This window comes from Pimephales promelas, chromosome 7 (genome assembly GCF_988280905.1).
Source record: "Pimephales promelas chromosome 7, fPimPro1.hap1.1, whole genome shotgun sequence".
NCBI lineage: Eukaryota > Metazoa > Chordata > Actinopteri > Cypriniformes > Leuciscidae > Pimephales > Pimephales promelas.
In genome coordinates, this window is record NC_142775.1 from 24,675,487 (window position 1) to 24,690,511 (window position 15,025).

The 15,025-nt window shown below is 39.2% G+C and overlaps 1 protein-coding gene across 3 annotated transcripts in view; it reads left to right on the top strand.

Annotated features, from left to right (window-relative positions):
* Positions 1-4,346, top strand: part of LOC120460836 (collagen alpha-3(VI) chain) — a 60,463-nt gene extending 56,117 nt beyond the window's left edge. The window contains exons 73-79 of one of the 3 annotated variants that reach the window (XM_089133250.1): positions 77-157; positions 339-419; positions 688-768; positions 1,901-2,086; positions 2,532-2,594; positions 3,248-3,436; positions 3,526-4,346. In XM_089133250.1, the coding sequence (XP_088989376.1) occupies positions 77-157; positions 339-419; positions 688-768; positions 1,901-2,086; positions 2,532-2,594; positions 3,248-3,436; positions 3,526-3,566 (722 nt within the window). In that variant the 3' untranslated portion in view covers positions 3,567-4,346. The remainder of the gene's footprint in view (positions 1-76; positions 158-338; positions 420-687; positions 769-1,900; positions 2,087-2,531; positions 2,595-3,247; positions 3,437-3,525) is intronic. The other 2 variants (XM_089133248.1, XM_089133249.1) reach the window with 2 other exon arrangements.
* Positions 4,347-15,025: the final 10,679 nt, after the last annotated feature.

Consider the following 15,025-nt stretch of genomic DNA (forward strand, 5'->3'; position numbering starts at 1 on the left):
ATTCACCCTACGAATGCTTGCCAGAAAACTGAGCAATGAAACATCAAGAAAACCTTAAATTTGTCCTTTTTAACAGAATCAGCAGAACAGAAAATTCTTAATGCCAGTGGAATGATTGGGTTGATGTCCACTGCACCTTTGAGTAGTCCAGATATTAGTAAGTGACAGATTAGTAGAATACAGATTTTTTTTCTGAATTTGATATAACAAAAAGCTGTAATAATACTGTATTTTAACCTTGTCCATAGTTCAGGGTTTGATAAGTATGTAAGTATTTATGATTACTGTAAACTAAGATCCATGCAGGAGTTAGTTTACTTCAGATTTCTTTTGAACAGAATCAGCAGAACAGAAGGTTATTGCTCCAAGTGAAGTGATGGACTTTGGGCCCTCTGCACCCTTAAGTAAACCAGAAATGAGTAAGAAGCATGAAGTATTTTCTCTATAAAATATAAGAAAGAGTCTTTTTCAGCTAATATAGTATAACAGGTAAAACTTTTACTATCAGAATCTGTTTGTATAAAACAAATCCTATCAACAGATTCATTCTTAGTCTATTGCCCTTAATTTATTTTGATGGCCCTCACTTGAGTACTGTTATATAGTTCAGAGTTTAAATGTGAATGCATTATTAAAACAATGATCTCATTGAGATCTAATTAATTTCATATTGGTAATAATGAACAGAAACGGCAGAACAGATGGTTCTTGCTCCGAGTCAAGTAATGGGGATGGAGTCCTCTGCACCCTTAAGTAAACCAGAAATATGTAAGTGATACAGACGATCAACCCCACTAAAAAAAAAAAAAAATTACATGTCCAATATAGTTTTTTGGGGGGATTCCTATCCACAAACAAACAGCACATGCATCAGCATAAATGAATGAATGTTTTTAATTTACTTGTTTGTGAGATTCTCAGACAAGTTTTTGAATTGGAATTTTTGGAGAACATCTTGTTTAAATTATACATCAAAGCAGCAGCATTGTGGGTGCTTTGGGATAAAAAAAAATCATAGCATTAGAGGTTTCTTGTATGTCAGGCTTGTGCAAGATCAACAATGAAATGTCTGCATACACAATATTAGTTTTTGTACTGATTGTTTAAAAGATAAAAAAAAAAACAGTTAAACTTGTATAACAGCTTAGAAACCTGTATGTTAAACAGGGTTTTGTAGTGTTGGAGGATTGAAAAATCTGTACTATAAATGATTTCTTGATTCTGTTCTGTTATGATTGAGGTATTTAGCATAGTAAATCAAGAAGATCATTGTCTTATAAGTTGGTAATAGGGAACCCCTTTTCATTCAGGACAGTTTGACTTATAAAAAAAAACCATCATTTGACTTGATAACCCACTAACAAAGTTTAATACTTTGAAGGAAAACAGGGATTCTTTCACATAAAAGGCATGTTTACTCAATGGGGGTTATGATGAAGCAGACATTTGTGAGACGGCCATCATGAGACTGACATCACATTAATTACATGCAGATGGCACTTGTACAGCATACAAATCAAATAAACTGAAAATGGCAGTATATGTGCTTTAAAGTGGTTTTGGATCAACAGTGCTGACAATACTAAAGTGAATGCACTAAACTTACTCCTATTCTGAGACAAAAATGTCTAGCCTGTGAATAGAGAACTGTATGTCTTTTGGTGGCCTTTCCAAGTGTAACATACAACAAAGCTTAAACATTACAGTTTGAAATGAAACATGGTATGCATATTCCTGATTTTGCTAACCCATTAAAATAATTAGTTAATCCCATACGAGCTATAACAATCACCTAATATCTACAGACTAAATGTTAATTTTACTGACAACACTAACTGTCTTTGTCTTTTCTCTTTCGTGACAATCCCTCTTTGTTTGTCTCTGTGTTTGCATGTTTCAGTTAACAATTTTATGGACCCATGCTCACTTGACTTTGACACTGGACTGCCATGCAAAGATTACCAAGCTAAATGGTACTTTGACAGAAAGAATGGATTCTGTACACAGTTCTGGTATGGAGGTTGTGGAGGAAATGACAATAGGTTTGAGACTGAGGCTGATTGCCTCAAACGCTGCATGAAGACAGGTATGTGCGCCCTTTGACCCCTTGACCCGAACGCCGCAGCAATCAATTTGTTATCTGTTATCTCTATTTAGGAGACTTCATGATTAAAAAAAAAATAATAATTAATAAAATCACTCAATAAAAGCAGTTTACAGGTTGCAGTACACATGTCAAAAACGCTTCAATCCCAAAATAGGATTAGGACACAAAATTAGACTACTTGTCAATTAGATTATTTATATCTAAATCATTTACAGTACACTAAATGCAGTGCCTTACTCAGATATCATTGTATGATTCACCCAGTAACTCTCCAGCACTGACCAACAATGACCGTATATTACTAGCAGAGACTTTCCCTCGTGGAGGAAATGACAATAGGCACTCTTAAAAGGGAGTACAATTAAATGAAAGATAGGAAACTTGTTGTTCAATTATTATTATTATTTTTTTCTTATTACCACAGTGGCTGAGTATAAAGCAAGTGACAAGCATGTCAAAACTGTTTTCCCCCCGGCACCAGCTACAGGTCAGTCCTCCGGTTACATTAACGTCTGAAAACCTCTTGAACCTTTTTCAAGAGTGATGAAGTGTTCGAAATTCTGTTATAGGACCACTTTATTAAAAAATGTGCTGTACTGTGAGTAATGCATTTGCAATTCAGAAGAGATCAGATAATTTTAGTAATCACTGATGCGTGTACATTGATTTACACAAGAAACGGGGTTCATGGATAATAATGTGGGAAATATGGCCCATGTGAAGGTTAAGAACTGCCTTCTTGCCAAAGACCTTTGAAAATGTTAAGACAACACCTCTTTACTTGTTATGTAATGCACATTCCTTAGTGAACAATACTTTTTTTTCAACACTTTTTTATGACCTCTGAAAAGAATACTGTTAAATTATTGTGTAAATGTAGTATTAAGTGAACTGAAAGGTCTGTATAGCTATAGCTAATTTTAAGGCAAAACACAATGTTTTAAGAAACTATGTTGCAGATGACATAACATGTTAAATGCCAGTGTCCACAGAGGACAACACTTGATGCCGTCTAGTTAACTAAACAAACCTGCTAATTTTACAAAACCTCACTGAGATCCAGTATATCTGAAAGGCTTTTGCAAATAAATATATATTATATTCAATTCTGTCATTTTTCTTATCCTCTCTCTCTAACAGCTGGCTTGCACTCTAGTGTGGATATCTGCAAGCTACCAAAAGAAGAAGGTTCCTGTGCTAAATTTGTGCTTAAATGGCATTATGACCCACTTAGTGGAAACTGTACTCGCTTCTGGTACGGAGGCTGTGGAGGGAACCAGAATCGCTTTGATACACAAGATGAGTGTGAAAAGGCCTGTGGAAAAGCAGGTGAGATTACTTTTAAAAATTGCATGTCAAAGTGAAATTAGTGTGAAGATTGATTAAGCCATTACTTTAACATTATGTGTTTTTAACAGCACCTGTAAAAGAAGGGATCATTGCAGCGGTTAAAACATAGAAACTAATGAAGACTGTGAGCTAACCACTGACGACATTTAGAGGAAATAGCACCTAAAACTAGAAGCTTCACTACAGCCAAGATGCCTGCACTGGAACCTGCCAGAGGATTTGATCCAAAGAAAACCTTGAAGTAGTATTTTCCAAATAAGAAAAAAGCAGAACAAGTTTCTTTGTTTCGTGCTGGTGCTACAATCAGTTTCTTTAATATTTTTAAATTGTTTTATTTTTAATGTGTGTTTGGGTTTGTAGGAAACCCAGTGTAAATGTCCAGGGAAAAATAGACAACATTTTTTTTTTTTTGATTTTTTTTTGTTTAAATCACATGGTTTGTTTGTGGAAATAGTTTGATCAAAACATATCAATAAATCTTTGTAGTTACGAGACAGGTTCATGACAGTTTACTTTAATTTAGTAAAGTCTGCTCCTACTGCAGTACCCTCATTATGTTTTTTTACTGCTTGGAAGGAATAATCTTAATTGCTCTTTTTGGTCATACCGCTGGAGATCTCCACTGAAGATCCCCTCTGAATCTCCATGCATGCTATGTTGATGTTTTCAAATTAGGTAATTATAAAATGACCATCATCTGAAAAAACTATGCACTTTTGGAATCATTGCCTTACACACAAGTTTTGATTAAAAAAAAAAAAAGCAATTGGAATGTACTGTTCAAACTGTATTTTTGGGGGGTTTGGTGGGGTTTTTTTGTTTTGTTTTTTTTTGTTTGTATTTGGAAATGGGAAGATATAAATAAATTAGTCTTTATATAAAACTTTGATTTTGATTTGTCCTTTCTTTTTTAACTTATTGTAATGCATTAGAAGCTTAAAATTATTTTACTCCTGCTAGGCTGCTGGGAGTCATTCTGAGAAGAATATCCCTTTTTATGACTCTGAGCATTCAATAAAAGTACTGCTAAGAGAACAAGAAATTAAACATTTGCATGCTTAAGGGAGAGTGTTTAATGCAGTAAGCATAGCAGCTTATATTTCATAGCTCCATGAACAAGATTGTCTTCCTTTAACTTGCACACTTCCACAATTTGATATATGTCAGACTTTGAGAAATTAAAATAAATCAATCAATTCATTCAAAGTGCAGGAATCTGAAAAAGAGGCATGCTTCTGAATTCATCTGTTGCACCAAGGCATTGATTCCCCCCCCCCCTCTCTCTCTCTCTCTCTCTCTCTCTCTCTCTCTCTCTCTCTCTCTCTCTTTCTCTCTCTCTCATATGATGGAAATTACCCCAAATAAAGACTGTTTGGGGAGGACAGGCAGCTTCATCAGCAGACGTTTTATAAATCAAAGTTTGTTATCTTCAGTTAAAAACATTTCATTGTGAACTCCATGTGACCCAATTTCGGAGTTCTGAATTTAAAAATACTGCATGTTTTCATAGGAGCACTTCCTTATTAAACACCCAAAACCAGTTCCAGCCATTTATATCCACAAAATAAGGTTATTAGCAAATTTAAGTGTATAATCTCCATCAACAGCTGAGGTGGTAATGCATGATTTATTATCTGGTTTTCCATTCTTAAATTGCGCCTCAATCGTCACGTCTTATATCACCATATAAACAATTTACACAGTGCCTCAGTCTGATTTGTTATGTACACGTGTTGCATTTTTCTCTGCCAGTCTGTAAATCCACCACTGCAGTATACGAATTATGTTCAATCCTGAACAATCATGTGGCCTTGTGGGCTTTGCAGCAGTCCCTCTGGCCCAGAGGCGTAGCAAGCTTTTGAAAAGTGTGGGGGATGGATGTGTCATTTAAATTTGGGCATGTTACGTAGACCCCTGTCCCTCTAGGGGGGTTTGGGGGCATGCTCCCCCGCAAGAAAATTTGATACATTTTAAGGTTAAATGCATCAATCTGGAGCACATTGAGAGCTCAAAATTAAGAGCTTCAACTGGATTCGACCCAGGCCTGTGCACATTGAACAACGAAAAAGCATGGACTTGTTGCTTACCTAAAGAGGGCTCAAACATCTTTATAGTTAAGATATAGAGTTTGTCATTATATTCTATATTATGCTATCAAAATTACAATACTTTTGTCCTAATTTCTTCACTTGTAAGAAATAAACCCTTGAGCTTTTATTTAGGAGAAAACACAGAACACCATGCTGATCGTGTGAGCAAAGAGCACGTTTTTTTTTTTTTTTTTTTCAAATCACGCAGCATTACAAACAGAATGCCTAACGCAAGTCTTGTACTGTTTATCCAAAAATACGAAATATAATAATGAAAACACTGGACATGTCAATAAAACATAAACATAACATCTTCCCAAACACATATCAAGCTTATTTAAAAAACTCGAAAGCATAAACACTCATTCAAAGTACCTGGAAAAGGGAGATGTAAACAACCATAAGTTCCCGCCTCCTCAGCACGAGCTGACCGATACATCTAACACATCAAGAGAGGCGGGACTTAAGACAGAACAGCCAATCATCAGCCGGACACACTCAAAGCCGGTGTCATGTTTGAGAGGAGACAGCCGCAGCGAGCGCACACACACACACTGAGCGCCAGAGAAACGGAGGAGCGGCTGTAGAAAGGCGTTTGTGTAAAACTGCGGAAAAACGGCAGAAAAAGTGCGGGTGTTGAACACTCTCACCGGGAAAAGTGTGGGTGTTAAAACACCCACATCCCCCATGGTTGCGACGCCCCTGGGCTCTAGACCCTTCCAGAGCTGAGATATCGAAACTCAAAAAATCGACCCGAAAAAAAAAAACGACAGTGGTACCCCTTTCGTTTTTTTTTTTTCGGGCGAAAAATTAAGTTTCTCCAATCTTCTCAAAACTCTGGATTCTGATAGAGAGCCATGAGACATTAACCTGAGTGGAAAAATGGAGGCTCTAGACCCTCCCAGAGCTGAGATATCGAAACTCAAAAATTCGACCTGAAAAAAAAACAACAACAGTGGTACCCCTTTCGTTTTTTTTTTTTTTTGGGCGAAAAATTTAGTTTCTCCAATCTTCTCAAAACTCTGGATTCTGATAGAGGGCCATGAGACTTAAACCTGAGTGCAAAAATGGAGGCTTTAGACCCTTCCAGAGCTGAGATATCGAAACTCAAAAAGTCAACCCGAAAAAAAAAAGACAGTGGTACCCCTTTCGTTTTTTTTTCCGGCGAAAAATTAAGTTTCTCCAATCTCCTCAAAACTCTGGATTCTGATAGAGGGTCATGAGACTTAAACCTGAGTGCAAAAATGGATGCTCTAGACCCTTCCAGAGCTGAGATATCGAAACTCAAAAATTCTACCCGAAAAAAAAAAACCGACAGTGGTACCCCTTTCGTTTTTTTTTTTTTTGGGCGAAAAATTAAGTTTCTCCAATCTTCCCAAAACTCTGGATTCTGATAGAGGGCCATGAGACTTAGACCTGAGTGCAAAAATGGAGGCTTTAGCCCCTTCCAGAGCTGAGATATCGAAACTCAAAAATTCGGCCCGAAAAAAAAACGACAGTGGTACCCCTTACGTTTTTTTTTTTTGGGCGAAAAATTAAGTTTCTCCAATCTTCCCAAAACTCTGGATTCTGATAGAGGGCCATGAGAGTTAGACCTGAGTGCAAAAATGGAGGCTTTAGCCCCTTTCAGAGCTGAGATATCGAAACTCAAAAAGTCAACCCGAAAAAAAAACGACAGCGGTACCCCTTTCGTTTTTTTTTTCCGGCGAAAAATTAAGTTTCTCCAATCTCCTCAAAACTCTGGATTCTGATAGAGGGTCATGAGATTTAAACCTGAGTGCAAAAATGGATGCTCTAGACCCTTCCAGAGCTGAGATATCGAAACTCAAAAATTCTACCCGAAAAAAAAAACCGACAGTGGTACCCCTTTCGTTTTTTTTTTTGGGCGAAAAATTAAGTTTCTCCAATCTTCCCAAAACTCTGGATTCTGATAGAGGGCCATGAGACTTAGACCTGAGTGCAAAAATGGAGGCTTTAGCCCCTTCCAGAGCTGAGATATCGAAACTCAAAAATTCGGCCCGAAAAAAAAAACGACAGTGGTACCCCTTACATTTTTTTTTTTTTGGGCGAAAAATTAAGTTTCTCCAATCTTCCCGAAACTCTTGATTCTGATAGAGGGCCATGAGACTTAGACCTGAGTGCAAAAATGGAGGCTTTAGCCCCTTCCAGAGCTGAGATATCGAAACTCAAAAATTCGGCCCGAAAAAAAAAACGACAGTGGTACCCCTTACATTTTTTTTTTTTTGGGCGAAAAATTAAGTTTCTCCAATCTTCCCAAAACTCTGGATTCTGATAGAGGGCCATGAGACTTAGACCTGAGTGCAAAAATGGAGGCTTTAGCCCCTTCCAGAGCTGAGATATCGAAACTCAAAAATTCGGCCCGAAAAAAAAACGACAGTGGTACCCCTTACGTTTTTTTTTTTTTGGGCGAAAAATTAAGTTTCTCCAATCTTCCCAAAACTCTGGATTCTGATAGAGGGCCATGAGACTTAGACCTGAGTGCAAAAATGGAGGCTCTAGCCCCTTCCACAGCTGAGATATCGAAACTCAAAAATTCGGCCCGAAAAAAAAAAACGACAGTGGTACCCCTTATGTTTTTTTTTTTTGGGCGAAAAATTAAGTTTCTCCAATCTTCCCAAAACTCTGGATTCTGATAGAGGGCCATGAGACTTAGACCTGAGTGCAAAAATGGAGGCTCTAGCCCCTTCCACGGCTGAGATATCGAAACTCAAAAATTCGGCCCGAAAAAAAAACGACAGTGGTACCCCTTACGTTTTTTTTTTTTTGGGCGAAAAATTAAGTTTCTCCAATCTTCCCAAAACTCTGGATTCTGATAGAGGGCCATGAGACTTAGACCTGAGTGCAAAAATGGAGGCTTTAGCCCCTTCCAGAGCTGAGATATCGAAACTCAAAAATTCGGCCCGAAAAAAAAACGACAGTGGTACCCCTTACGTTTTTTTTTTTTGGGCGAAAAATTAAGTATCTCCAATCTTCCCAAAACTCTGGATTCTGATAGAGGGCCATGAGACTTAGACCTGAGTGCAAAAATGGAGGCTCTAGCCCCTTCCACGGCTGAGATATCGAAACTCAAAAATTCGGCCCGAAAAATAAACGACAGTGGTACCCCTTACGTTTTTTTTTTTTTGGGCGAAAAATTAAGTTTCTCCAATCTTCCCAAAACTCTGGATTCTGATAGAGGGCCATGAGACTTAGACCTGAGTGCAAAAATGGAGGCTTTAGCCCCTTCCAGAGCTGAGATATCGAAACTCAAAAATTCGGCCCGAAAAAAAAACGACAGTGGTACCCCTTACGTTTTTTTTTTTTGGGGCGAAAAATTAAGTATCTCCAATCTTCCCAAAACTCTGGATTCTGATAGAGGGCCATGAGACTTAGACCTGAGTGCAAAAATGGAGGCTCTAGCCCCTTCCACAGCTGAGATATCGAAACTCAAAAATTCGGCCCGAAAAAAAAAACGACAGTGGTACCCCTTATGTTTTTTTTTTTGGGCGAAAAATTAAGTTTCTCCAATCTTCCCAAAACTCTGGATTCTGATAGAGGGCCATGAGACTTAGACCTGAGTGCAAAAATGGAGGCTCTAGCCCCTTCCACGGCTGAGATATCGAAACTCAAAAATTCGGCCCGAAAAATAAACGACAGTGGTACCCCTTACGTTTTTTTTTTTGGGTGAAAAATTAAGTTTCTCCAATCTTCCCAAAACTCTGGATTCTGATAGAGGGCCATGAGACTTAGACCTGAGTGCAAAAATGGAGGCTCTAGCCCCTTCCACGGCTGAGATATCGAAACTCAAAAATTCGGCCCGAAAAATAAACGACAGTGGTACCCCTTACGTTTTTTTTTTTTGGGCGAAAAATTAAGTTTCTCCAATCTTCCCAAAACTCTGGATTCTGATAGAGGGCCATGAGACTTAGACCTGAGTGCAAAAATGGAGGCTTTAGCCCCTTCCAGAGCTGAGATATCGAAACTCAAAAATTCGGCCCGAAAAAAAAACGACAGTGGTACCCCTTACGTTTTTTTTTTTTGGGGCGAAAAATTAAGTATCTCCAATCTTCCCAAAACTCTGGATTCTGATAGAGGGCCATGAGACTTAGACCTGAGTGCAAAAATGGAGGCTCTAGCCCCTTCCACAGCTGAGATATCGAAACTCAAAAATTCGGCCCGAAAAAAAAAACGACAGTGGTACCCCTTATGTTTTTTTTTTTGGGCGAAAAATTAAGTTTCTCCAATCTTCCCAAAACTCTGGATTCTGATAGAGGGCCATGAGACTTAGACCTGAGTGCAAAAATGGAGGCTCTAGCCCCTTCCACGGCTGAGATATCGAAACTCAAAAATTCGGCCCGAAAAAAAAACGACAGTGGTACCCCTTACGTTTTTTTTTTTTTGGGCGAAAAATTAAGTTTCTCCAATCTTCCCAAAACTCTGGATTCTGATAGAGGGCCATGAGACTTAGACCTGAGTGCAAAAATGGAGGCTTTAGCCCCTTCCAGAGCTGAGATATCGAAACTCAAAAATTCGGCCCGAAAAAAAAAACGACAGTGGTACCCCTTACGTTTTTTTTTTTTGGGCGAAAAATTAAGTATCTCCAATCTCCCCAAAACTCTGGATTCTGATAGAGGGCCATATGACTTAGACCTGAGTGCAAAAATGGAGGCTCTAGCCCCTTCCACAGCTGAGATATCGAAACTCAAAAATTCGGCCCGAAAAAAAAACGACAGTGGTACCCCTTATGTTTTTTTTTTTTTTTGGGCGAAAAATTAAGTTTCTCCAATCTTCCCAAAACTCTGGATTCTGATAGAGGGCCATGAGACTTAGACCTGAGTGCAAAAATGGAGGCTTTAGCCCCTTCCAGAGCTGAGATATCGAAACTCAAAAATTCGGCCCGAAAAAAAAAACGACAGTGGTACCCCTTACGTTTTTTTTTTTGGGCGAAAAATTAAGTTTCTCCAATCTTCCCAAAACTCTGGATTCTGATAGAGGGCCATGAGACTTAGACCTGAGTGCAAAAATGGAGGCTTTAGCCCCTTTCAGAGCTGAGATATCGAAACTCAAAAATTCGGCCCGAAAAAAAAACGACAGTGGTACCCCTTACGTTTTTTTTTTTTTGGGCGAAAAATTAAGTTTCTCCAATCTTCCCAAAACTCTGGATTCTGATAGAGGGCCATGAGACTTAGACCTGAGTGCAAAAATGGAGGCTCTAGCCCCTTCCACAGCTGAGATATCGAAACTCAAAAATTCGGCCCGAAAAAAAAAACGACAGTGGTACCCCTTACGTTTTTTTTTTTGGGGGGGAAAAATTAAGTTTCTCCAATCTTCCCAAAACTCTGGATTCTGATAGAGGGCCATGAGAGTTAGACCTGAGTGCAAAAATGGAGGCTTTAGCCCCTTTCAGAGCTGAGATATCGAAACTCAAAAAGTCAACCCGAAAAAAAAACGACAGCGGTACCCCTTTCGTTTTTTTTTTCCGGCGAAAAATTAAGTTTCTCCAATCTCCTCAAAACTCTGGATTCTGATAGAGGGTCATGAGATTTAAACCTGAGTGCAAAAATGGATGCTCTAGACCCTTCCAGAGCTGAGATATCGAAACTCAAAAATTCTACCCGAAAAAAAAAACCGACAGTGGTACCCCTTTCGTTTTTTTTTTTTGGCGAAAAATTAAGTTTCTCCAATCTTCCCAAAACTCTGGATTCTGATAGAGGGCCATGAGACTTAGACCTGAGTGCAAAAATGGAGGCTTTAGCCCCTTCCAGAGCTGAGATATCGAAACTCAAAAATTCGGCCCGAAAAAAAAAACGACAATGGTACCCCTTACATTTTTTTTTTTTTTGGGCGAAAAATTAAGTTTCTCCAATCTTCCCGAAACTCTTGATTCTGATAGAGGGCCATGAGACTTAGACCTGAGTGCAAAAATGGAGGCTCTAGCCCCTTCCAGAGCTGAGATATCGAAACTCAAAAATTCGGCCCGAAAAAAAAAACGACAGTGGTACCCCTTACGTTTTTTTTTTTTGGGCGAAAAATTAAGTTTCTCCAATCTTCCCAAAACTCTGGATTCTGATAGAGGGCCATGAGACTTAGACCTGAGTGCAAAAATGGAGGCTTTAGCCCCTTCCACAGCTGAGATATTGAAACTCAAAAATTCGGCCCGAAAAAAAAACAACAGTGGTACCCCTTACGTTTTTTTTTTTTGGGCGAAAAATTAAGTTTCTCCAATCTTCCCAAAACTCTGGATTCTGATAGAGGGCCATGAGACTTAGACCTGAGTGCAAAAATGGAGGCTCTAGCCCCTTCCACAGCTGAGATATCGAAACTCAAAAATTCGGCCCGAAAAATAAACGACAGTGGTACCCCTTACGTTTTTTTTTTTGGGTGAAAAATTAAGTTTCTCCAATCTTCCCAAAACTCTGGATTCTGATAGAGGGCCATGAGACTTAGACCTGAGTGCAAAAATGGAGGCTCTAGCCCCTTCCACAGCTGAGATATCGAAACTCAAAAATTCGGCCCGAAAAAAAAAAACGACAGTGGTACCCCTTATGTTTTTTTTTTTTGGGCGAAAAATTAAGTTTCTCCAATCTTCCCAAAACTCTGGATTCTGATAGAGGGCCATGAGACTTAGACCTGAGTGCAAAAATGGAGGCTCTAGCCCCTTCCACGGCTGAGATATCGAAACTCAAAAATTCGGCCCGAAAAAAAAACGACAGTGGTACCCCTTACGTTTTTTTTTTTTTGGGCGAAAAATTAAGTTTCTCCAATCTTCCCAAAACTCTGGATTCTGATAGAGGGCCATGAGACTTAGACCTGAGTGCAAAAATGGAGGCTTTAGCCCCTTCCAGAGCTGAGATATCGAAACTCAAAAATTCGGCCCGAAAAAAAAAACGACAGTGGTACCCCTTACGTTTTTTTTTTTTGGGCGAAAAATTAAGTATCTCCAATCTCCCCAAAACTCTGGATTCTGATAGAGGGCCATATGACTTAGACCTGAGTGCAAAAATGGAGGCTCTAGCCCCTTCCACAGCTGAGATATCGAAACTCAAAAATTCGGCCCGAAAAAAAAACGACAGTGGTACCCCTTATGTTTTTTTTTTTTTTGGGCGAAAAATTAAGTTTCTCCAATCTTCCCAAAACTCTGGATTCTAATAGAGGGCCATGAGACTTAGACCTGAGTGCAAAAATGGAGGCTTTAGCCCCTTCCAGAGCTGAGATATCGAAACTCAAAAATTCGGCCCGAAAAAAAAAACGACAGTGGTACCCCTTACGTTTTTTTTTTTGGGCGAAAAATTAAGTTTCTCCAATCTTCCCAAAACTCTGGATTCTGATAGAGGGCCATGAGACTTAGACCTGAGTGCAAAAATGGAGGCTTTAGCCCCTTTCAGAGCTGAGATATCGAAACTCAAAAATTCGGCCCGAAAAAAAAACGACAGTGGTACCCCTTACGTTTTTTTTTTTTTTGGGCGAAAAATTAAGTTTCTCCAATCTTCCCAAAACTCTGGATTCTGATAGAGGGCCATGAGACTTAGACCTGAGTGCAAAAATGGAGGCTCTAGCCCCTTCCACAGCTGAGATATCGAAACTCAAAAATTCGGCCCGAAAAAAAAAACGACAGTGGTACCCCTTACGTTTTTTTTTGGGGGGGGGGAAAATTAAGTTTCTCCAATCTTCCCAAAACTCTGGATTCTGATAGAGGGCCATGAGAGTTAGACCTGAGTGCAAAAATGGAGGCTTTAGCCCCTTTCAGAGCTGAGATATCGAAACTCAAAAAGTCAACCCGAAAAAAAAACGACAGCGGTACCCCTTTCGTTTTTTTTTTCCGGCGAAAAATTAAGTTTCTCCAATCTCCTCAAAACTCTGGATTCTGATAGAGGGTCATGAGATTTAAACCTGAGTGCAAAAATGGATGCTCTAGACCCTTCCAGAGCTGAGATATCGAAACTCAAAAATTCTACCCGAAAAAAAAAAACCGACAGTGGTACCCCTTTCGTTTTTTTTTTTTTGGGCGAAAAATTAAGTTTCTCCAATCTTCCCAAAACTCTGGATTCTGATAGAGGGCCATGAGACTTAGACCTGAGTGCAAAAATGGAGGCTTTAGCCCCTTCCAGAGCTGAGATATCGAAACTCAAAAATTCGGCCCGAAAAAAAAAACGACAGTGGTACCCCTTACATTTTTTTTTTTTTCGGCGAAAAATTAAGTTTCTCCAATCTTCCCAAAACTCTGGATTCTGATAGAGGGCCATGAGACTTAGACCTGAGTGCAAAAATGGAGGCTTTAGCCCCTTCCAGAGCTGAGATATCGAAACTCAAAAATTCGGCCCGAAAAAAAAAACGACAATGGTACCCCTTACATTTTTTTTTTTTTGGGCGAAAAATTAAGTTTCTCCAATCTTCCCGAAACTCTTGATTCTGATAGAGGGCCATGAGACTTAGACCTGAGTGCAAAAATGGAGGCTCTAGCCCCTTCCAGAGCTGAGATATCGAAACTCAAAAATTCGGCCCGAAAAAAAAAACGACAGTGGTACCCCTTACGTTTTTTTTTTTTGGGCGAAAAATTAAGTTTCTCCAATCTTCCCAAAACTCTGGATTCTGATAGAGGGCCATGAGACTTAGACCTGAGTGCAAAAATGGAGGCTTTAGCCCCTTCCACAGCTGAGATATTGAAACTCAAAAATTCGGCCCGAAAAAAAAACAACAGTGGTACCCCTTACGTTTTTTTTTTTTTGGGCGAAAAATTAAGTTTCTCCAATCTTCCCAAAACTCTGGATTCTGATAGAGGGCCATGAGACTTAGACCTGAGTGCAAAAATGGAGGCTCTAGCCCCTTCCACAGCTGAGATATCGAAACTCAAAAATTCGGCCCGAAAAATAAACGACAGTGGTACCCCTTACGTTTTTTTTTTTGGGTGAAAAATTAAGTTTCTCCAATCTTCCCAAAACTCTGGATTCTGATAGAGGGCCATGAGACTTAGACCTGAGTGCAAAAATGGAGGCTCTAGCCCCTTCCACAGCTGAGATATCGAAACTCAAAAATTCGGCCCGAAAAAAAAAAACGACAGTGGTACCCCTTATGTTTTTTTTTTTTGGGCGAAAAATTAAGTTTCTCCAATCTTCCCAAAACTCTGGATTCTGATAGAGGGCCATGAGACTTAGACCTGAGTGCAAAAATGGAGGCTCTAGCCCCTTCCACGGCTGAGATATCGAAACTCAAAAATTCGGCCCGAAAAAAAAACGACAGTGGTACCCCTTACGTTTTTTTTTTTTGGGCGAAAAATTAAGTTTCTCCAATCTTCCCAAAACTCTGGATTCTGATAGAGGGCCATGAGACTTAGACCTGAGTGCAAAAATGGAGGCTTTAGCCCCTTCCAGAGCTGAGATATCGAAACTCAAAAATTCGGCCCGAAAAAAAAAACGACAGTGGTACCCCTTACGTTTTTTTTTTTTGGGCGAAAAATTAAGTATCTCCAATCTCCCCAAAA